This window comes from Dendrobates tinctorius, unplaced genomic scaffold (assembly GCF_039654945.1).
Source record: "Dendrobates tinctorius isolate UK_male_01 unplaced genomic scaffold, ASM3965494v1 ptg000008l, whole genome shotgun sequence".
NCBI lineage: Eukaryota > Metazoa > Chordata > Amphibia > Anura > Dendrobatidae > Dendrobates > Dendrobates tinctorius.
In genome coordinates, this window is record NW_027361676.1 from 74,537,197 (window position 1) to 74,562,380 (window position 25,184).

Sequence of the window (25,184 nt, forward strand, 5' to 3'; positions counted from 1 at the left end):
CTTAAAAGGTAAATAGTTTACACGAGAAAGGCAGGAGGCCGCCAAAAAGAATACAATAGATAGAAAAAAGTATTTTATTGCATAAAAAAACTGCAAATTAGTAGGGATGAGCGAGCACTAAAATACTCAGGTACTCATTGCTTGAACCGACCGATTCCTAATACTCAAATGCTTGTTTCGAGTAACGAGTATAATGGGAGTCAATGGGAAATTTTTCCCATCAGACCCTACAAAGAGTTCTGGGGGGCAGTGAATATGTTCAAATGGATAGGAAAAGTGCTGAATGGAAGGAGAACAGCACGGGGAAGTCCCCTGGAAGCATCTCTGACTCCCAAATCTCTGCTGAGAACAATAGTGTCACACTTTTACTTCACTTTAAGCAGGGGTGGGATTCAGCGGGTTCTCCCCGGTTCGGTGGAACCGGTTGTTAAAAAAGCAGCCGGTTCTCCGAACCGGGGAGATCCAGAGCCGCGATCCGGTTCTCTGATGTTGCTGCAGCCTGCCAGGCAAGGAGCAGGAGCAGAGGAGGATTCTTGCTCTGCTTCCTAGCCCCGCCCGCTGGATACCGCGCATTGATACGTGCTCTGCTCTGTCTGACTCTGACTACTGGACAGAGTACAGCACACCCCGGTGGCCCCCGCCCCGCGCACTGATTCCTGCGGCGCAGTGCGGCTATTGGCGGGTAACTGGATGCTGGAGCTGAGCTCGCTGGAGGAGTCACCGCTGCCCAGTCAATGTGAGCTAAGCCCAGGCCAGGCGTGATTTGCTTTCTGTGCACACCGTGACCCGAAGGAGCAGGACGGGTGGTGCGGGGCCTGGCCATGCAGGAGGCCTCCCTAAACTCAACCAACGCCAGGTCAGTTTTACTGTATGTGCTGTGGCCTATTGGGGACCTGTCACCTGTGCCTGACTATTGGGGACCTGTGCAGTGCTGCCTAGGCTATTAGGGACCTGTGCCTGCCTATTGGGGACCTGTGCTGCCTACTAGGGACCTGTGCTGCCTACTAGGGACCTGTGCCTGCCTATTGGGCACCTGTGCCTGCCTATTGGGCACCTGTGCCTGCCTATTGGGGACCTGTGCTGCCTATAGGGAACAATGCTGCCTATTGGGGACCTGTGCTGCCTATTGGGGACCAATGCTGCCTATTGGGGACATGTGCTGCCTATAGGGAACAATGCTGCCTATTGGGGACCTGTGCTGCCTATTATGGATCTGTGCTGCCTATTGGGGACCAATGCTGCCTATTGGGGACCTGTGCTGCCTATAGGGAACAATGCTGCCTATTGGGGACCTGTGCTGTCTATAGGGACCTGTGCCTGCCTATTGGGAACCATTCCAATTTATTTTGTTTTCAACTGTTTGACTGCGCCCCTACTTGTATATGTTTGAGGAAAAGGTGCATGTAAATGGGTGCGGCTTAATAATGGGTGTGGCTTAAAAGGGGTGTGGCTTAAATGGGGGTGGTTTTCCTACACACAAACACAGAACCTGTTGTTAAAAATTTGAATCCCACCACTGACTTTAAGGAGTGACAATAAAACATTTCCAAACAGATGAGAAATTGCATTTTACAGGTAAAAAATGTTAAGAAACATTTCTGTATAATGACTTGTATACAAGGCAAAAAAGGATTTAAAAAATGTATAATTTAAGTAAAACTAAATGTTTTTTTAATTACAAAAATAGGAAATTTCAGTTTAATTTATGAAGGAAGCAAGAACTGACGAAAATAAGGGACTCAGATACACCCTGTATTAGACATAAACGAGGGCCTCATTCACATTCTGTTCAAATTGTCAAGTACTCATACTCCTAGATTCATAAAAGCTATGCATTTTTGTGGGTTATATAAAAAGGAAATGTACTCCAGGACAAGTCTATGGGTGATCATCAATATAATAAAATTTTGGAAAAGTTTTTGGAGGATTATATACCAATAAACTGTACCCAAGAACACATAATACTGTATTGCTGAGAAATGTAAGCCAGCAAAATTTTGCAATTTTCAGTCTTAGTTATCACAAAAATGTACCCCAGAACACGGAATAGTAAGAAATGAAGAAATGTGAAGAAACAAACAAAATTTTCAAAAGCTTTTTTCTACTGTTATATACCACAAAAATTTGACATAATGCACCTAATACTGTATGGATGAGTAATCTAATCTTGAACTATTTTTCAATGCTTTTTTACAGTTTACATACTATTGTAATGAAAAAATAACCATGTTAAACTGTGTAAATGAGTTACTGAATCCATAAATACATTTTTACTAAAAACCTATTGAAAGTATAGTTGATGTACTCATATAATCATAAAGGCGTTGCAGAAAGTGCAATACCTGACAGAAAATATGATTAGGGTCATCTGTTATGAATGAGTCACCGAAGGAGGAAAAAACAAAAATACAAGCTAAGTCCAGAAAATCGGAGAGGTTGGTAGCTATCGGATTGCAGACCCCTGATCCTATCCACAACAACTAACAGTAGCCGTGGGGGGTTCCTACGATGCCCTAGACCCCTTGATCACAGCCAGAGAACTAAATAGGCCTAATGAAAGAAAGGGGAAATCTAAACTGCCCCAGAGCAGACCCCAAAGCAATAGGCAGCCCCCAACATATAATGACGGTGAAGCAAGATGAAATCACTAACACAGATAGAAAGATAGGTTGAGCAAACGATGGGGCCCAAGCTAACTAAAAAGGACAGGATAGAAAAGCTGCTGTCTGCAATCCGTAAAAAACCCTACCAAAAAATGTCCCAACCGTCTGATAGGAAAAACAGGCCCTGAAGTCGCTAGGACTTCAAAAAGACTATATCAGCACTCAGGTAAATTCTGAAGACAGAGCAAAGAGACAAACTGATCAGAGACAAAAATGGAACTCAGCACACCCCCGACCGGGGATGGCTGAACTCCAAAAACAAGGTAAACAAAACTAATAAGTTCAATAGCAGAGCAAAAACTTATCTTTGGGAAGCAGGAATCAGACTGGTCTCCAAGAATCCAGCAGAGAAATCACCAGTGACTCAGAAGGGTGTCGGCTGCCTTATATCCAGTCAGAATTTCCTGTTACCCAGTCATCATCTACCAGATCAGGTGTTTGGTAATCAGCCTCATTACCTTCCTTCACCAGAAGAGGGAGTTCATCAGACATCGACGGTGAAGGGGAAAATGAACTCACAACAGTCATCCATAGACCCATGAAAGGAAACAACTGGCAGACCATTGAATATTACAAACACTTTATGTGCTGTTGTCAACTAGTGATGTGGAAAAGTAGTTATCCAGGCTTTCTTGATGTTTATGAGAGTGAGCCTGTCTTCATTCTCTGATTGCAGGTGAAAGTGCCTGTCTGTTATGACCCCCTGGAAGCATTAAACATACGCTCAGACAAGACGCTAGCGGCAGGGCAGCACAACACCTCCAAAACATAGAGGGACAGTTCATGCCAGGTGTCCAGCTTTGAGACTCAATAGTTAGAAGTCTCAGGGAAATTAGGGAGTATGCTTTAAAAACTTCCCCTCCTTGTCAAAAATACCAATAATCAGGCCCAGGGTGCTGGACTGTGTCATAAAATTGTTCCACGCCTTCAACAGTGTACCCTTGCCTCTGCTTTGTGTCTCTCTGGCCTCTCCTCCTTGGTTGGGCAAGAAAGTTTATCCCCTGCTGCTAGTGTTGTCTGATGGGAATTTTTTCAACATATTTTCCACAATAACCTGCTGGTATAGCACCATTTTAGAAGACCTCTCCACCTCAGGAAGAAGAGATGCAAAGTTCTTCTTGTTGCATGGGTGTATCAGGGTGAACAACCTGTACTTTTATTTGCAAAGATGAGGGTCACTGGAAAAGCAGCTGTACATAAAATCGGCCATATGTGCCAAGGCTCCAGACAGCCACACTTCCCTGTCTCCACCATGATGACGACTCTCCATCTCCTTATCCTCCTCCTCCTTCTCTTCCTCTTCATTTCCATCCTCATCCTATCCATGTAGGAGAGACGGGACAAAGGTTGTGTGGTCACTAGCCTCTGTTGTGTCCGTTACTAGCTCCTGCTCCCCCTCTTCCTTTAGGCTGGTCTGGAAGAGGGGAAGAGTCTTGAGGAGATCATTTGCTTATTCCCAGTGCCTTCTGGGATAAGTGAAGAGTCTCCGCGAGCTCAACGATCACTGGGTTTTGGCCGTTGCAGCTGAAAAGAGGAAATCGGAAAACCAGGGGAAGAGTCTTGAGGAGATCATTTGCTTATTCCCAGTGCCTTCTGGGATAAGTGAAGAGTCTCCGCGAGCTCAACGATCACTGGGTTTTGGCCGTTGCTGCTGAAAAGAGGAAATCGGAAAACCAGGGGAAGAGTCTTGAGGAGATCATTTGCTTATTCCCAGTGCCTTCTGGGATAAGTGAAGAGTCTCCGCGAGCTCAACGATCACTGGGTTTTGGCCGTTGCAGCTGAAAAGAGGAAAAATTTGGGCTCATCTTTCATCGTTTTTAAGAAATCTCAAGATGGAAGAGGCCAGGAGCCATTTGGTGAGCTGCATTTCTTGCTACATGTTCACAGATTTACCAGTGGAAAAGCCAAACTTCACATGCCACAAATGCAAGCTTGTGTCCCTGTTGGAGGAAAAGTTGCAAAATCTCGAAGAGAGGTTGGCTACGTTGAAGATCATTAAGGAAGGTGAAGAGTTCTTGGACAGAGCAGAATTATCTCTTCATGTTACAGAAAGAGAAGAAATTCGAAGTGCACCTGAAGAAACAGAGGAATGGAGACATGTGACCCAGAGAAGCAGGAGGATCAGGAGGCAGTCAGCACCCATACTGCTCAGAAACCAGTACCAGGCTCTCACGCAGGAAAACAATGAAGAAATACATCAGGATAAGACTTTGCCAACAAGCAGCAACCTTGTACGCCTTCAGAGTCCTCCTGGATGGAGAAAGAAAAATGTTGTGAAGAAGAAACGGAGAGTGGTGGTCATGGGGGATTCCCTGTTGAGAGGAACTGAGGCCGCTATCTGCAGACCGGATATAACTTCAAGAGAAATGTGTTGTCTTCCAGGTGCAAAAATTAAAGATGTGTCTGACAGGATATCAGGACTCTTCAGACCTACAGATGACTACCCATTCCTGCTACTACATGTGGGGACAAATGACACTGCAAGAAACGACCTGGAAACCATCTGCAGAGACTTTGAAGACTTAGGTAAGAAAGTGAAAGAACTGGGAGCGCAGGTGGTCTTCTCTTCCATTCTCCCAGTGGATGGCCATGGAACAAGGAGGTGGAATAAGATTCTGCAGGTGAACAACTGGCTACGTCGATGGTGCCGTCGGCAACGATTTGGATTTCTGGATCACGGAGTGAACTACTTATACGATGGACTACTTGCTAGAGATGGGGTGCACCTTACGAAGACTGGAAAGCATGTATTTGGAAGTCGCCTTGCTACACTTGTAAGGAGAGCTTTAAACTAGAACAACATGGGAAGGGAAGCAAAAGACCAGAAAAAGCCATACACCTGACAAATGCTACTGAGAACTCTGCTAATAGAAGTGGAAAGGAAGAGCAAAGACAAAAGAATCTAATTAATAAAAATATTGGAGAAAGAGAAACCAATCACAAACTAAAATGTTTCTATACTAATGTACAAAGCATGGGCAACAAACAAGGAGAATTGGAACTACTAACACAGGAAAAGAAATATGATGTCATTGGAATCACTGAAACTTGGTGGGACAATACACATGATTGGAATACAAGACTAGAAGGATACAACTTATTTGCAAGAAACAGACTTGATAAACGAGGAGGAGGTGTCGCATTGTATGTTAGAAACGCGTATATCTGCACAGAGATTGAAGCTTCAGAGACTGGGAGTTCTGTGGAAACTGTTTGGGTAAGAATACAAGGACAGAACAATGGAAAGGACACCATTGTAGGCATTTACTACAGGCCGCCTGTGCAAGATATGGATGAACTCTTTATGCATCAAATGGCCAAGTTCTCCAAAAAATATGACATAGTTGTCATGGGAGATTTCAACTATCCAGACATTTGTTGGGAATCTCTCTCAGGCAAAACTAACAGGTCACGGAAATTCTTATCCTCTCTTGCTGACAACTTTATCTTCCAAAAGGTCAGGGAGAAAACAAGGGGAACTGCTACCCTGGATCTAATCCTTATAAACAGGGAGGAAATGGTTGAGGAGGTAAAAGTGGCTGGGACCCTAGGAGGTAGCGACCATGCTATTTTAGAATTTTGGATAACTAGAGGCGGAAATGGTTGAGGAGGTAAAAGTGGCTGGGACCCTAGGAGGTAGCGACCATGCTATTTTAGAATTTTGGATAACTAGAGGCGGAAGACCTGTGAAGACTCAGACGTCAAGGTTAGATTTCAGAAAGGCAGATTTTAAGGGATTCAGAAAGAGAATTGGAGGGATCCAATGGCTGGATATCCTTAAAGACAAAAATGTCCAGGAAGGATGGGAAATGTTGAAAAATGAAATTCTCAAAGCACAGTTGTTAACAATTCCGAAAAGAGGGAAGAATAGGAAGCAGTTAAGGAAACCAGGATGGATGAACACAGAACTTAAGCACATGCTAAAAAGGAAGAAAAAAATGTTTATAAAATGGAAAGAGGGAGGCATATCTAAAGAAGAATATAATGCTGTCTGCAGAACCTGCAGGGCACAAATCAGATTAGCTAAAGCTGAAAATGAATTGAGGCTTGCAAGAGATGTCAAAAGCAATAATAAAGGATTTTGGGGATATGTCAAAAGTAAAAGAAAAGTCAAAGATGCTATAGGATTTTTACAGGATGAAAATGATGAAATGGTAAGACAGGATGTTGAGAAGGCTGAACTTTTAAATTCCTATTTTGCATCTGTTTTCTCTCAGAAAGGAAATGTAACATCAACTGTTATTCACTGTCCTATTAAGGGAATAGAAGAATCCAGGATATCTATAAACAGAAAGATAGTGAGGAAACACTTAGCTAGCCTAAATGAATTCAAATCTCCAGGTCCAGATGAATTACACCCCAGAGTACTGAAGGAGATAGCAGAAGAAATTTTTGAACCCCTCTCTATAATCTTTGAAAATTCTTGGAGAACAGGAGAAGTGCCAGAAGACTGGAGAAGAGCAAATGTTGTTCCTATCTTCAAAAAGGGGAAGAAGGTGGACCCAGGCAACTATAGGCCGGTGAGTCTGACTTCTATACCAGGAAAGATCTTTGAACAAATTATTAAACAACATGTATGTCAATACCTGGATAAGAATGAAGTGATTAAACAGAGTCAGCATGGGTTTGTAACTAATAAGTCATGTCAGACTAACTTAATTTCCTTCTATGACGGTATCACTGATTGGGTGGATCAAGGAAATGCTGTAGATATAGTATATCTTGACTTCAGCAAAGCATTTGACAAAGTCTCTCATACAATCCTTATTGAAAAAATGATTAAGTATGGAATGGACAAGGCAACTGTTAGGTGGATTCATAACTGGCTTAGTGATCGGACCCAAAGAGTGGTCGTAAATGGCTGCACATCCAGTTGGAAGAATGTCTCAAGTGGGGTACCACAGGGCTCTGTCCTGGGCCCTGTATTGTTCAACATCTTTATCAACGATTTAGATGAAGGAATTGAGGGTAAACTGATTAAATTTGCTGATGACACAAAGCTAGGAGGGATAGCTAATACTAGAGAAGAGAGAGAGAGGATTCAAAAAGATTTAAATAAACTGGAGAAGTGGGCAGCAACTAACAGAATGGTTTTTAACAGGGAGAAATGCAAAGTACTACATCTGGGCAATAAAAATGGAAAAAGCATATATAGAATGGGAGGAATAGGGCTAAGTGACAGCACATGTGAAAAAGACTTGGGTATACTAATAGATCACAGACTGAATATGAGTCAACAATGTGATGCAGCAGCAAAAAAGGCAAATGCAATTCTAGGATGTATTAACAGAAGCATACAGTCTAGATCACGTGAAGTCATTATTTCCCTCTACTCCTCTTTGGTCAGACCTCATCTGGAATATTGTGTCCAGTTTTGGGCACCACATTTTAAAAAAGACATCAACAAACTGGAGCAAGTTCAGAAAAGAGCGACCAGAATGGTGACCGGTCTGCAAACCCTGTCTTATGAGGAAAGGTTGCAGGATTTGGGAATGTTTAGTTTGCAAAAGAGAAGACTGAGAGGAGACTTAATAGCTGTCTACAAATATCTCAAGGGCTGTCACATTGTAGAAGGATCAACTTTATTCTCATTTGCACAAGGAAAGACTAGAAGCAATGGGATGAAACTGAATGGGAGGAGACACAGATTAGATATTAGAAAAAACTTTTTGACAGTTAGAGTGATCAATGAGTGGAACAGGCTGCCACGAGAAGTGGTGAGTTCTCCTTCAATGGAAGTCTTCAAACAGAGGCTGGACAGACATCTGACTGGGATGATTTAGCGAATCCTGCTTTGAGCAGGGGGTTGGACCAGATGGCCCAGGAGGTCCCTTCCAACTCTACGATTCTATGATTCTATGATCACTTAATCCTCACTCTGATCTTCCTTCCTCCCGCCATGTTGAGTCCCAAGAGACTAGTGATCCCACACTAGGACTCTCTGAGGAGCTCTTTACCACTACATTTCTGGATTGTGGCTTCTCAACCTGCATCCTCCAAGAGCGACAGGATGAAGGGCTGTTTGGTTTTTCCCAAAATTTAGAGCTGCAAAGGCCCCAACCAACTACCTTTTTCGCAGTGCTCTGGCTTCAGAAGTGGTGTACCGTACTTCCCTGCAAAGTAGGACAGGAACCTATGTCTCGTGGATGGGCATGTTTCTTGTGCTCCAGCAACAGGCGTAGTCGCACCTGCCCAATCTTCTCGGCATCTGCCTGTACCATCATCATTCCACTTCCCTGCCCCTTAATGCTCAGTTTTTAGAGTATGTCTGAGAAATGGAGGCCTACAAAATGTTTAAACATCACGAAACAATCACTGACCTCAGGGAGACCAGTCAAAGAAAACACTGCGGCAGCCGGCAAAGGTGCTCAATCAGTGAAATCCTAGGTGCTATGCTCCCTGGGAAATACAAATATGCAAATTAAATCCATGGAGCCTCATTTCAGAGTCTCAAACACGGGACTAGCGAGATCTTCCTCCAGGGAAGGACCCAGCCAAGGGGTGGCTCCTTTCGGAAACCACCATTACCACCATATTAAGTCAATATCCAGCTCTTTACGAGTTTACAGATATGACAAGGGAAATACAAAATGTTTAAAAGCTTTTTAGCAGGTTTATGGATCACATAAATGTTCACAGACCACATAACACTGTATGTCTGAGAAATGGAAGCCTACAAAATTTTTAAAAGCTTTTATTCACTTTTAGACCTCACAGAAATATTCACAAAGTAACCCTGTATATCTGAGAAATGGAGCCAAACACATTTTTAAAAGCTTTTTAGCAGAAATTTACTACAGAAATTTACTACAGACTACAGATTAGTATATGCCTCAGTAATGTAGCCCAGGAAAATTCTTTAATGATTTTTGGGTGTGTTATATAACGCAAAAATGGACATCAAAGAACATAATTCTTGATTAATCAAAATAAATTCAATTTTTGAGCCCCCACAAAATGCAGCTATATATTTGCCAACTGAATTCTGTCACTCTTCCTGCTCCTGCGACTCTCTCCCTCTCTAGGCTAAATGCAGATTGTATGTGCTGCAAAAGATTAGCCCTTAGAAAGGTTGTTAGTATGAAGGCTCAGCTTCAGCACCAGTATCAATATTACAGGCCTGTGATTCTCTATACAGTGCACACAGGCCTAGACAACCACTGTCTCCCTCCAATGCCAAGTGTCACAGAGCTGTTCATTGTGCCGAGCTGCGCGGCGCCTGACCTTTTATAATCCCTGATGATGTCACATGGCCAGCCAATCATAGTAATGCCACATCCAAGAAGGATATGGCATTACAGTGACTCAGGCAATCTCTGCATGCTTATTGGCTGCGTAACAGGCATCAAAGTTGCGGGGCGGGGATTCAAGTTTTCACTCTAGCGCCGCTCATTGCTTGCCGAGTAACAAGCACATCCGATCACCTTGATACACGAGTGATAGCCGAGTATCACTGAGCACATTCACTCATCCCTAGTTATTGCTAATAGAGAAAATTCTGTGATGTCAGGTCCCTTTCGGCTTCTTTACATGTAATTGTTTTGAAAAACAGATGATGTTCTGGTGGTTGTCTACAAAAAACACCTGGTGTTGGGTCGTTCTATTTGTCCCCATTATAGCACTCTTTTACTTTATCAGTGTAGCCAAAATGATATTATAATACATTTTTGGTGTCATTTATTAGGCCATGTTCACACATTCAGTATTTGGTCAGTATTTTACATCAGTATTTGTAAGGCAAAACCAGGCATAGTAATAAATCCAGAAGTGGTGACGTGTTTCTATTATACTTTTTCTCTGATTGTTCCACTCCTGATTTTGACTTACACATACTGAGGTGAAATACTGACCAAATATTAAAGGTGGGAATGTGGCCTTATACCAAATGTAGAAAGGAGAGTGAAATAAATAGATCAGAAAAGTTTATCATACTATTGTTTATATGTGTTTCTCTTCTGTTTTGTAGCCCATACTGAGCACTTCAAAACACATGGACAAATCATTTGCTTATAAGTTTCTTCATCCTTGGCTTGGGTTAGGTCTTCTAACAAGGTAAAAAAATGAATAATTTACCTGTTCTAGTAATTAAGTGTTTCAGTCTGCACAATTTCAAGGATAGAAATGCAATAGAAACATTTTCTACATTATGTGGTAATGAAGACGTAGCAAGAAACAGAACTAGATAGAGAAAGCATATTTTAGAGATACTCCCCGTACAATATGAATAGCAATGAAGAACATTTGGGAGCTTACATCCCTAACCACAAGGTCAGTTATATGTGTGCATGCTAAATCACAAAAATTCAGTCTAAACCCTGCTTGTACAAAAGTGCAGAAAGGACTTTATTTAAATAAAGAAGTCAGGGCAAAAAAATGTTGCACATACAAGTTACACCACACATATAGTGAAAAACACTATTATAAACCAAAGGATAACAATGCAACCATAGTGTGACCATACAGGCATAAGATGGTTACATCAAGAAACAATGCACGTTTCGCTTTTGCCCCCCGAGGAAGCAAAACGTGCGTTGGGGCCTCGGCGTGACACACAGGCATCCGAACATGGGTAAGAGGATTTGATGCTATCTTGTGTCAGTACTGACTGTTTTTCACATAAACAGCTTTTTTGGACATCCATTTCTCTATATATATACAGTATATGTTTTTTTGTGTGACATATAATATTGGATACACGTTGCTGTATATGTATATTTCTGTATTGGCCCCAGATCATAAGAAAAAGTGTATCCTGTAGAGCTTATTTTCCTCTTGTCCACGTGTTTGAGATCAGGGAACTAGACATGTGTGTTATGTTAGTATTATATTTTGTTGTTCCCTAATGTAACCATCTTATGCCTGTATGGTCGCACCATGGTTGCATTGTTATCATTTGGTTTTTAATAGTGTTTTTCACTATATGTGTGGTGTATCTTGTATGTACAAATTTTTTTGCCCTGATTTTTTGTATTTAAATAAAGTCCTTTTCGCACTTTTGAACAAGCAGGGTTTAGACTGAATTTTTGTGATATGGCATGCACACATATGATTGACCCTGTGGTTAGGGATGTAAGCTCCCACATGTTCTTCATTGCTACTCATTATGTGGTAATGGCTCAGGCACTGCCTACCCTACTGCAGGGGCTGACAAATCAATGGTGCCAGAGATATGAATGTTTGTTTGATATGATTTTCGCTATTCATTTTTTCTACTAAGAATCAGTTTCGGGCAAATAAAAAATGTTTTCACTTTTCTCTTGTACTAAAAACGTTTGAAACTCACCGTTTTCAAATTTTTTCAGGGATGATTAGAGGAGCAGAAAAAAAGCAAAAAAATTTTTATCGCAGACCATTTCCAACCAGAGATATGAGCATTTGTTCAATATGTTTTTTTTCCATTCATTTTTGCTATTAAGAATCAGTTTTGGGCAAATAGGAAATATTTTCCCTTGTGTCTTAAACTAAAAATGTTTGAAACTCACTTTTTACAACTCTTGTCAGGGTGTACCCCAATGGTTAAGGGGGCCCATTTCCACATCCAATGCAGCAAGCAAATTTTGTCACAGGCACAAAAAAAAGGCCTATACAGTATATAGTTCATGCACAGGGGCCCTTTTCTGTCTGTGTTTGCTTCTGTCCTACTGTATAACCTAGATGCATCATAGTGACAATTTGTAGAACCCTGATGTCAACATCCCACCGCTGGGGGATAAAAAACAGCAAGCTAGTCTTGCCCTAACAATTTATCACAAGGGGGTTATTTTGGATGTCCCACCACTGCTAACAATCTTCCACGAACTGGGGGATTTATGTATATCCCACGTTTCAGTTCCACTTTGGAACTCACAGCTCTCTGGTGCCCCCCCTTACCCTCAGGTCAGTCAGGAAACTACACCTGGGATAATTGGTCACCGGTCGGCTGCCTCAATAAGGTCTGGCCACCCGGCATGCTGCGGTGAGGGAATTATAAATGCTCTGGTCGCAGCCACCCAATTAGCTTATAAAATCCCTTCCGTCACTCTCAGCAGTGCCCAGGACCCAGACCACATGTCGCCGCCACCAGCTCCAGATTTCTCTGCTTAAGTTATAAACTTAATAGAGGGGTTCGAAGCCAACCCAATTCAGTAGCGTAATTATCTTAAATGTGCGTAAGTTCGTTTTTTAGAGCATGGCGACAGAGCTAATAAAGTTATAATTTTTTCCCAAAGGCAGGCAGTGATTACAGAGATAAAAGATTTTACAAAGTTGAGACATTAGATATGTACAATGCAAATATAAAAAAACAGAGATTTACACTTACATTTGCTTAGATGGTCTTTAGGCTAACCATGTGGGGAGGAGGGCAGAGCCAAACATCTCCACTCCTCTGTGAACCTCTTGGCATGAGATCTCTAGCTGGAATGCACAATTTCTGGGAGGGAATACCTTATCCCTTTGGGTTTGTGACATCACGAAAAGGGCGGTCTGGTTATGGTCCTCCCCCTGCTCTAGGAGTTACAATTCTGACTACAAAACTTATAATAACTATATCTAGCAGAGGGTACCTCGTATAAACACGCACATAGTCTCCTCTTATCCAGCGTGTCGCTGGCATTCATCCACAACCAAATGTGAAGTCGTTATGCCACACCGTTTAGGAGAAATCCATTTTTTGGCTTCTACTGAGGTTAGAACCACTGTAGTGAAGCCGGATCAGAGCATATCACAAAAATGGCCGTTTCATTTTTCTGTCGCGAATGGAGTCCAAGCTATAGCTTTGCTAATATCTCCCCATACTTGAATTCGCTGCATGGTAGAGAACAAAGGGAATGCTTTCCTGGTAAGGGGGGAAGGGGGGAGAATCCTCACTGGGATCTCAGATTACACAGGGCTGCACAGTGGGACACTGGTTGTGTGTGTGCTGTGGGGGAGGAAGGGGGGTCGCAGGGCTGACAGGCAAAGTCTCATCTGTAGTTTAGAGAATGGAAGATTCTGGAATGTCCCAGAGAAGTCATATCTTGCTTATCATTAAACTGGTAATTTAACCTTTTAAAGACATATTACGTACTGTGTATGTCATTTGGTGCCTCCCTGTCTCTCACAAAATGAGACATTCCCGACAGATGATGCCTGAATTATTCAGTCATCATCTGCCTTTAGCAGCCTCTGGGTGAGCAGAGCACCATTCACAGCTGTTAACCTGTTAAATGCCAATGTCAATCTGTGACAGCCGCACATACAGTGTTCAGGCAGGGGGGAACGCTGCTCTGACTGCTCATCGGTGCTCATTAGATGCCGATGGATTGCTGTGAAGGCCAGGGATCTTCTGAGGATCCCTGTGCATGTCATCACAGTACTCCTGTGAAAGTCAGCCTGAGACTAGCGTTCATAGGAGACAATGATTTATACTATATACAGCAAGCGATCAGACAATCACAGGTTCAAGTCACCTAAGGGGATCAACAAATACAATGAACAATACAAAAAATGTATTGAAAAAAATATAAAAAAAGTTCAAATCATCCCTCTTGTCACCTATCAAAAATGAAGAAATAAAGCCAATTAAAAAAGTACACATATTTGGTATCACTGCTTTCTTAAAAGTCATATCTAGTAAAATACAAAATAAATCAATCTGATCAGTAAACAGCATAATGAGAAAAAAATCAAAATACCAGAATTACAGATTGTCAGCTGCTGCAACAACACAAAAATAGATAACGACAGGAGAAAAAAAATAATGGTTACCCAAAGTGGTACAGTATATTAAAAACCCATTGTTTTGGGGTACAAAAAGCAAGGCCTCACACAGCTGCATATCTCAAATATTGAAAATGTTTCGGTTCTTGGAAAATGGCAAAATTTATTTTCTTCATAAATTTCAGAATTTTTTTTCAACACGTAAGTTCAACAAAAACTATGTTTGTTATTGTCGTAATCATACTGACCTGGAGAATTATATTGCCAGTTCTGTTTTATGGTAAAATGTATGCTGTAAAAAAAAAACACACACAAAAAAGCAATTGCAGAAATGTGCTTTTTTTGCTATTTTGCCCCACTTTTTTTTCCTGCTTTTAATAATAGTAAGATATGCTCAGATAGATATGGTTTTACAAAATCCCGTTCACGGGAAAGAATGATTACAAAATGAGTTTATTGATGACATCTAGTGGTCATATTGCTAACTGCGTGCAGAATTTTAAAAAATAAAATTAGCAAAACTAAACAATATTTCATAGTAAATAAATGCTTATTTGTTTAAATGTAGCCTTACATATTTGTTATAACTCCCTCTGGATTTTGATATTCTCTTCTATGAGTATCTTAAAAGGTGTGTTTTTTTAAAAGGTTTCTATTGAAATATGTTTTGAGTGATCTATAAAAATGTAACATTTCAATCGGGCTTCATAGAACAAATTAAAATGGGTCTTTTATTCAGTGTGGACATTTTAGAAATGGATGACACTTTAGGGGCCTATTTATAAATACTTTCTAATTGTTAGACATTGCGACTTAGACTAGACAGTTTTAAAATCCAGATTGAACAATGAGCCATATTTATTGGTTTTGGCAGATTAATAATAATATATAATGCAATTTAAGTCAGTTTAATCTCAGTTTGTATGACTTGACAGTCAAGTGGGGGTGGCATTGATGGGAATGGGCGTGGTGTACATGAAAGTGGGTGTTATCAAATGTGCTAACCTGTGTGCCAAAATAATGTGCCAATATTGTGGCATAAATTTTGGTTCACAGTAAGCCTACTAATATAATTATGACAAAGCAATTCAGCATCAGCATCAACATCAAAAATATTTATTAAAGCTTCATTAAAAATGTTGTATGGACCTACTTTTTTCTGACGTGATTTGAGTCGATCTGACTCTTAGTTGTCGATAAATGTAAACATCCTTACACACTGTTTGAAAGCACTATGCCGAATAAAGAAAGAAACATCACGTCTTGAACACATTGGACAGGCTGAAAACAGCTGAAGCAAGCTATGATAGAAAATCTACAATGGATATAAAGGATATAAAACTATCACATACAATCTGTATACATATAACAAGCAGCAAACACTTAAGCTATGTCTAAATATGACCATATGAAATTTGGACTGCATTACTACTATATAGAATTTGCTTATAAAAATTAAGGTACTTAGTATATAAATTGTCCAATTCTTGAGAGCCCACTAGCCATGACAAGGCGTACCATTCTATGATGGGACCCCTGACCTGATATTTATCAAACACGCCTCTCCCGGGCTAAAAGCTAACAAATGTGAAGGGCGGGTAGAATCCAGCACTGATTAAAAATAACTTTAGACTAATTTCACATGTCCAGTTATCATCCGCTAGAATTTATACAGACACAAACTTTTTGTCCAGATAAAAAAAATTATGGTATTTCAACTGGATTTGTTTTTTTTTTCACATTTAAGATTATGGAAAATGTATCCATTAAATAGCCATTCAGGTCCTTCCAATTGAAAAAGATCCATTTTTCGTTTAGTGGATCCTTTTCAAACAGGTCCAGTTGGAATAAGTGTTTTTTAGCCGGATAAAAAAGTTGTGTCTGCACAACTTTTTTGACAACGAATTGTTGCTGGATATGTTTCAACACTTGATTAGTGGACACGTAAACTTAGCCCTAGGCCTCCTTCATCAGTCTGTTTTTTATGTCTGTATGGGGTTCGTTTTTAAAGGGCCGCAAATATGGACACACGATCACCCATTGTATTCAATGGTGGTGCGTACATGTCAGGTTTTTCACGCGGACCGTATGTCCATGTGAAAAACCCACAGACATGTTAGTGTTTTCTTATCAGCAGCATGGACAAAATGCGTGCTGCACATCCATGTGTCATCAGCATAACACGTATTGGCACCTTGGAAGAAGCGGTACAGTTCACAATGTTCTCAGATACCGGCTGTTGAAGGCAGCTCTCATCATTGTTGCCTGGTCTTCCTGTTGTCAACATTACCAGGCAACAATGATGGGAGGTGTATTCAGCACCCACTGTGTCCCTCCTATGTAAAATAAAGAATAAAATAAAAACGGCGTTGGCTCCCACTCAATTTTCAGAACCACATAGCAAGAATAAAATTCTTTATCTGAAATAGAACTTAATACCCTGATTTACACAATTATTTTAAAAAGATGATACTCACCTTTACATCTAGTCCATTGAAGCCCATGTCCCCTGTAAAAAACTTAAATAATAGGCAACAATATCCCTCACCTGTCAGACATAAAGACAATGCTCATGTCACCTCTAAAACATATAAAATATTAAGCAAGCATATCTCTCATCTGTCCGAAGTGAAGATAATCCATACTGTCCCATGCCATAATCCATCTCGGCAACATCTGATTTTCAAAATGAATGGTGCCATGATGCAACTGCTCATGCTGAAAACCAGGTCAGAAAGAGCTGTGCAGCTTTAGTGATGAGCGGTGATTTCATAGAGATTACCGCCGGTCACTGAAGCTGTGCTTCCATGGGCCGTTCACTGTGAGTGCCCCAATGAACTATGGTGACCTCAATGAGATCACCACGAGCACCGTGAGGAGGTTTTTACTGCCTCTTTTTGTAACTAATCAGTCATCCCATCAACCTAAGGGCATGTGGAGACGACTGTGTATTCTCTCATCCGAGAGAATCTGGTTGATTATTCAAATCATACTATAATCGTACTCTAATGAAATCAGAGTTTGATCAGTATGTGATCATAGTGTGATTTGTGATTTGTGTCATACTGCCACTGTATACTCACCCGGCCTCTGCTCCCACGCCGCAGCCCCCCGCCGTTCGGCAGCCTTCTGACAGGTCCGCGGCCGATGGCGTCTCTGCATGCAATCCAGAGGGTCCACTCCTGGAGATTTTCCTCACCTGACCGCCCATGGTAACAGTAAGATCAGGCCATGGACTCCGCCGGTACTCCTGCTGCTACCCAAAAGGAGTTGCTCTTTTTACGGGAGAATCAGGGACGCATAATGTCTGTCATGAAGTCCATGGACACCCGTTTGTCAGCCCTGCAGGTGGCCGATCCTGGAAATGCCACTCAGCTGGCCAGTCTTCAACAGGAGCTTGTTCAGCAACGGGATACTCAAGCCCATATTTTGAGTTATATGGCCTCCGTCGATAGCCATCTGTTGGCTCTCCAGTCTGCCGCCACGATCCCGACTCTGCCCCCTCTGTCTACAGCTCTCCCGACGCCTCGACTCACCAAGCCACCTCGGTTTAGTGGCGACCCCAAGCTCTGTAGGGGGTTCTTAAATCAGTGTAGCCTCCATTTTGAATGGTTGCCTCAACAATATCCCTCTGAGCGAAAGTAGCCTTCATTATGTCCCATCTGGAGGGAGAGGCCCTGTCCTGGCTGAACCCTCTCTGGGAACAGGACAATCCCATTGTCTCGAGCCTTCTGGTCTTCTAGGATACCTTCCGCAGGGTTTTTGATGAGCCGGGTTGGTTATCCTCTCTTACCGAGTCTCTTTTTAACCTTCATCAAGGTTCTCTCACGGTCAGACAGTATGCGATCCGCTTTCATACTCTCTCCTCTGAGCTTGGCTGGAATAACACGGCATTGGTAGGGGCATTCTTTTGAGCAGGATAAAGGATGAACTCACGGGTCGGGATACCCCGACCACCCTGGAGGACCTTATCTCGCTGGCCACCCGCATTGACCTGCGCTTCCAGGAGCACTCCCGGGAGTCAGCGAGAGACAGGAAGCCCACAAGACCGGTCTCCCTTTCCCACCAGTCAGCTAGTCCCCGTCCTGCCGGGTCCCCTTCTCCCTCCTCTGTCGAACCCATGCAGGTGGATCGCCTCAAGTTGGCTGAGTTGCGTCGGAGGGAGAGACGAGCGCAAGGCCTATGCCTCTATTGCAGAGGTTCATCGCATTTTGCCTGCACCTGTCCTGAGAGAACGGGAAACTCCTCCACCTAGCTCAGGTAAGGGAGACCTTCCTAGGTGCTAATGATACCTCTCAACCTCTTGCTATTTCTGTTCATGTGGTTTCAGGGCAGAGATGTTTGTCCGAGGTGGCCTATGTGGATTCGGGCTCGGCAGGTAACTTCATCTGGCGTGAAGAGGTGGACAAGTACCAAATTCCCGTGGTTACCCTATGTAATCCTCGCCTGATTGCTGCAGTGGATGGCAGACCGCTACAGGAGACTGTCACCTTGGTCACTGAGGAGGTGGAGTTGCAAGTCAGAGCCTTACATCGAGAGAAGATAGCTTTTTACGTTTTGCCAAAACTCTCCCATGCAATTCCACTTGGTCTCCCCTTGTTAAGGACACATCAGCCTGTCCTCGACTGGTCTTCGGGGGAGGTACTTCGCTGGGGGCACCCATACCAAGCTCGCTGCCTGACTCCTGTCCGTCTTGCTGCCGCACCCCGGCCGCCCCCTGACCTTGCGGGTCTTCCTTCAGCTTCCAGTTCCTATGCAGACGTCTTTGATAAGAGGGAAGTGGAGGTTCTTCCTCCACACCGGCCTTTTGACTGCCCAATTGAGCTTATCTCTGGTTCAACCCCCCCTAGGGGCAGAATCTACCCTCTGTCTCCCGCAGAGACCTTAGCCATGTCCAAGTACGTCCGAGAGAACCTCGCCAAAGGCTTTATATGGAAATCCTATTCGCCCGCGGGAGCCGGGTTTTTCGTTGTCAAGAAAAAGTACGGATCTCTACGGCCGTGCATTGACTATAGGGGCTTGAATGAGATTACCATCAAGAACAGGTATCCTCTTCCACTCATTCCAGAGTTGTTTGACTGTCTCAGAGGTGCCCGGGTCTTCTCCAAGTTAGACCTTAGGTCAGCCTATAATCTGATCCGTATCCGCGTAGGTGATGAGTGGAAGACTGCTTTCAACACTCGAGATGGCCTTTACGAGTACCTGGTCATGCCCTTTGGTCTCTGCAATGCTCCTGCAGTATTTCAAGAGTTAGTCAATGAGATCTTCTGGGACCTCTTGCACTCCTGTGTGGTCATGTACTTGGATGACATCCTCGTCTTCTCACCGGATCTCTCATCCCAGAGAAAGAGTGTTCGCCTGGTGTTACAGCATCTTCAGGAGAATTGCCTATATGGTAAGATAGAGAAATGTCTCTTTGAACAAACCTCTCTGCCATTTCTGGGTTACATTATCTCAGACGCTGGATTAAGGATGGATCCCGAGAAACTGACTGCCGTCCTCAAGTGGCCTCGTCCCGTTGGAGTAAGAGCGATACAATGGTTTGTCGGATTTGCCAATTATTACAGGCAATTTATTCCTCACTTTTTCGCAATAACCAAACCTATTTCCGCTCTCACCCGAAAGGGGACAACTCCCAATTCTTGGACTACAGAGGCGGAGGAGGCCTTTCAGACTGTAAAACAGGCTTTCTCCACGGCCCCGGTTTTGCACCGTCCCAAAAGCAACCAACCCTTTGTGCTTGAGGTGGATGCTTCCTCAACAGGTGGCAGGGCAGTACTGTCTCAGAGATCCGCCTCCGGTCGTCTGCGTCCTTATGGCTTCTTTTCGAAGGCTTTCTCTCTGAGTGCAACTACTCAATCGGCGACCGTGAACTGTTGGCCATAAAATTGGCCCGGGAAGAATGGCATCATCTCCTGGAGGGGGCTGTCCATCCCTTCGTAATCTTGTCTGACCACAAAAACTTGGCCTATCTCCAGTCTGCCCAGAGACTCAATCCTCCTCAGGCCAGATGGTCCTTATTTTTTGCCCGATTTGATTTCAAGCTCCGTTTTCGCCCCGGCAACAAGAACACCAAAGTCGACGCCCTATCCAGGGTCTTCCAGCCAATCGAGACAGTGGAAGAACCTTCGCACATTATTGAACCCACTAGAATCATCACTGTGGCTCTGGTGAACTGGCTTTCTCCACCCCCAGGCAAGACCCTTGTGCCAGAAAATCTCAAGAGGAAGGTCCTTCTGTGGGGTCACTCCTTCAGACTGGCCGGCCATGCCGGAACCAAGAAGATGCTTGCCCTTATCATGAGTCACTACTGGTGGCCTACGCTTCACCAAGATGTGCTTGATTTCGTGGCCTATTGTCCCTCCTGTGCTAAGAACAAAGTGCCGAGACGACTTCCTTCCGGCTTATTGTTCCCGTTGCCAGTCCCTGCCGTTCCTTGGGAACACATTGCCATGGATTTCATCACCGACTTACCCCGTTCTTCTGGTTGTACAGTAATCCTGGTGGTGGTGGACCATTTCTCCAAGGTGGCCCACTTCATTCCTCTGTCCGGTCTCCCCTCGGCTCCGGAGTTGGCTAGAGTTTTTATCCATCAGATCTTCAGACTCCATGGACTACCTCAACGTATTGTGTCTGACCAGGGGGTTCAGTTCACCTCCAAGTTCTCGCAGGCACTTTGTAAGCTCATGAATGTTTCCCTCGACTTCTCCTTTGCTTACCATCCGCAGTCCAATGGGCAGGTGGAGCCTACCAACCAGACGTTGACTGGGTACCTACGTCATTTCTCCAACGCCCACCAAAACGACTGGGTTGACCTACTTCCTTGGGCAGAGTTTGCCTACAACAACCATACTGGCAAATCCTTGGCCAAGTCTCCATTTTTCATTGTGTTTGACAGACATCCTGGTGTTCCCCTTCCGGTAACCCCTGCCTCCTAATTACCCACAGCCAAAACCTTGTCCTTAGAATTTTCCAAGATCTGGGCCGAGACCAACACGTCACTCAAGAAGGCCGCTGAGCGGATGAAAGATTATGCTGACAAGAAGAGATTGGATCCTCCACCGTATTGTACCAGGGACAAAGTCTGGCTCTCGTCCAAATTTATCCGGTTGAAACTGCACTCTTACAAGCTGGGCCCGCGGTACATCGGGCCGTTTGAAATACTTGGACTGTCAATGAAGTCGCCTACAAATTGAGGTTGCCTGCTTCGCTCCGGGTCCTGAACACCTTCCACGTCTCTCTCCTGAAATCTGTGGTATGAACCGCTTCCAGTCCGTATCTGATCCTGTTTCTCAGCCGGTTGGTACCGATAATATCTTTGAGGTGGAGGATATCATCGCCATGAAAAAGGTTAGAGGTAGGACCTTTTTTCTTATTGACTGGAGGGGCTTTGGTCCTGAGGAGAGGTCCTGGGAACCCTGGGAGAATATCAATGCTCCCCACATTCTCAAGAGATTTTTTGCTAATCTCAGGGAAGAGGCGGCTTAAAGGAGGGGGTACTGTCATGCAGCCGCTGTATATTCACCCGGCCTCCGCTCCCGTGCCACAGCCCCCCACTGTTCGGCAGCCACGGCGGTCCCTTCTGACAGGTCCACGGCCGACAGCGTCTCTGCATGCAATGCGCATGCGCCGTAGGCCGCGGCCGCGCCTCCCTCGTGTCACTTGTGCTCCGGCGGTGCCCTGACCCAGAAGCACCGCTGGACCAATGGCAGACCAGGCTGTGGTATATCAGGCCGCCCTCCTTTGATGGAGGTGCCTGATCTTCGTGTTTGTTAGCACACTGGGCCCCTGTTCCATCGTACACTCGCTTGCCTCCCGCAGTCCTGCCTTCCGTGTTCCTGCTCTGTCCTGCTGTCTGTGCTCCAGTCCTGCAGTCCTACTCCAGTGTCCCTGCTCCGTCCTGCCATCTGTTCTCCAGTCCTGCAATTCTACTCTAGTCCTGTCTTCTACCGTCCCGCAGTCCTACTCCAGTCCGTTCTGAGCCGCCCCTCTCGATACCGACTATCGTGGTACCCAAACCCCTGGGCCTGCTCCTAACGACCCCTGTATAGGGGTCGGCTCCACCTGGCGGCTCGCCCGGGGTCCCCTTGGTGCCACAATCCAGAGGATCCACTCCTGGAGATTTTCCTCACCTGACCGCCCGCTGTAACAATTTGATTCTATCGGCTGAGGAGAAGATGGAGAAAAAATGTATCTATCTTCTCCATTTTTTTCAGTCTGTGGAAATTGGACTGCTTTCAGATGTCTTCTGAGTGTAGTCTGATGGTTTCCCAGGACTCATTGACTTGCATGGCCGAGTGTGATCCAAATATTGGCTCAATCTTGGGCATGCAGTGGTTTTCAGATGAAACTTGGGCAAGGAGAAAATCTGATATGTGCACGGCCCCACAACATAACATTGGTCTGAGTGCCAGATCGCACTCAGAAAAATAATATGGCCGTCTGCATGAGCACTAAGGCTGTTTTTAATTACTGCTGTTTCTCACCTGCCCTTTACATTTATAGACTTTTATCCTAGGAGAATCATGTTTGATAAATATTAGGTCAGGGACACATCAAAGAGTGGTACACCTTGTCATGGCTAGTGGGCTCTCATGAATTGGCAGTTTTATGTGCTAAATACCTTCATTTTTATATGTATATTCTATATAGCAGTAATGCATTTCAAACTTCATATCTTCAATGTTTATACACATCTAAGCATTTACAGTGTTCTGCTGTATCCTCTTGTTTGTGTAGTCATAGCAGCTTCCACCTATTCACACTTGCTTTATTGTGTTCTGAGATGCTAGTCAATTTTGTTTTGCAAATATGACCATAAACACAAACCATAAGGTGATTTTCAATCTGAACAAGGCAAAAGTTTATCAATTTGTCTGGTCTGACTGTAAGTAGGAAGACCGGGCTGTGGGCAATTGTACTGCGCCGGGTCCGGAACTGTCAAGGCTGCGTCCCAGGTTGTCCGGGGGAAAGAATAGGGGACCAGACAGACCTCTTCACCCAGAAGCAGGGGGCGTGGCAAACAAAAAAGCGCGCGTAGGGTGGGCAGTTTCCCGCCGGCGGTGACAGAGCAGGTGTGTGCGCGGCGTGCTCCGCTTGGTGTGCAGCAGCACCGCAACATACCGTGGGTGGCTTCACACAAGCACGCCACTGAGACCAGCAGCGGAGAAAGGGCCATGGGCTCCATTGAGTGCCGCGCACGGGCATAGGAACGAGGGCCGTGTTCAGGACTGTTTGTTGTGGCCATCTTTGCTGGACAGCACAGAGCAGACCTCCCTCGACAATAGACTGTACGCAGTCCCCTTGACTTTGGCTGTACAATTTTAAGGACTATTGGCCCTAGGGGTAAAACTAGAGATCGCCCATTGCCGCCAGAAGACATGCTGTGAGCTGTGGAATCTCCTCTGAGGACTTTGCACATGCCGCTACTGGGACTACAACCCTCATCTGCCGCCAAGGAAGCCGCGAACACGATTAGTTTATTGAGTGGACTGCTATAAAATTGTTGTTGTCTATTTCCCTATCATTTGCAATTTAACTGTTTGTCTCCTTGCGAGGAGTATCTTTACCGCTCAAATAAATTGTTAACCCTTGCCCTGCCTTTCTTGCATCACTGCATCCCGCAACCTTCTTACATGACCACAAACAAATATCTGAAAAATTTGTCAATGCGAACATATCATATGGAAGTGGTTTGATGGAAGTAACTTTTGATAATAGTTCAAATTAGTTTCATTTCAATCCAAACATATTACTGAACCAGCTCCAGCCATATGACCCAAGACAACATCTGCACAATATACGTTTGTATTTCTATCATTGCCAGCAAACCATACACTACATGCATAGGAAATCTTGTACAGGGGGATTTGCTACTTTACTCAGAAAAATTGTTTTAACTTCTAAAAGAAATGGTCGACCATACAGAAATTTGGAATGTACATACTTTGGTTCATGAGAAGTGTATCCTCCTACTGTATCCTCACCCATCCCTGTAGACTGTGAGCCCTCGCGGGCAGGGTCCAATCTCCTTATGTACTTGTGTGTCCCTTGTCTTACACTTGTTTATTATTCTTGTATATATTACACTTGTCTATATTTCCCCTTTTCACATGTAAAGCGCCATGGAATAAATGGCGCTATATAAATGCATATTAATAATAATAATAATAATAAAAGTGTGAGTGCAATGAAGCTCAGGGACAGAGACTAGAAACATTCTCGTGCCGAGTGGTCTCGCCGACTTGTCACTCCGCCAGTTGTCTCCACTACAAGAAATACTTGCTGCACGCCTTTCTGTGCATCAGTAGTTTATGTGTGGTGCTTGCATTTCACTTCTGCTGAATTCCTTCTTCATTTGTTAGCAATATACAGATACAGTTTGGAGGAGTGTGCTTTATTGTGAAAACTAATTGGAAAACTGAGTCCTTAAAGAGGTGCCAAAGTGAGTTTCCAAAAAAGTTTGGAGGTCGAAATCTGCCATCCAAACCATGTATTCTGTCATTTGTGAATAATCTGGAAAGTACAGGAACATTACTGGATAGGCATGATGGAGGACGTCCGAAACTGTCTGAGGAAGTAATTCAAGATGTGAAATAGCAACTTCTGGCATTTCCATGTAAATTGTCTCACAGGCTTTCCCAGGAGACAGGCATGTCGTATGCCACGTGTCAATGAGCTGCCAAGAAAGGTCGTGTTCATCTGATCAGTGTCACTGTCGCTCAGGAAGTGAAAGGGCCCATTCAAGAGAAAAAAATTGTTATTGTCAGTGGTTCCAGAGTTTCATGCTGAAAAAGAAAACTTTTTGAACTATATACACTGATGAAGCCTGGTTTACCTATG

The 25,184-nt window shown here is 43.8% G+C and overlaps 1 protein-coding gene across 2 annotated transcripts in view; it reads left to right on the plus strand.

Annotated features, from left to right (window-relative positions):
- LOC141092548 (cytochrome P450 4V2-like) overlaps positions 1-25,184 on the plus strand; it is a 132,100-nt gene that overhangs the window by 40,872 nt on the left and 66,044 nt on the right. For both annotated transcript variants that reach the window (XM_073578796.1, XM_073578805.1), the window contains exon 3: positions 10,630-10,715. In XM_073578796.1, the coding sequence (XP_073434897.1) occupies positions 10,630-10,715 (86 nt within the window). The remainder of the gene's footprint in view (positions 1-10,629; positions 10,716-25,184) is intronic.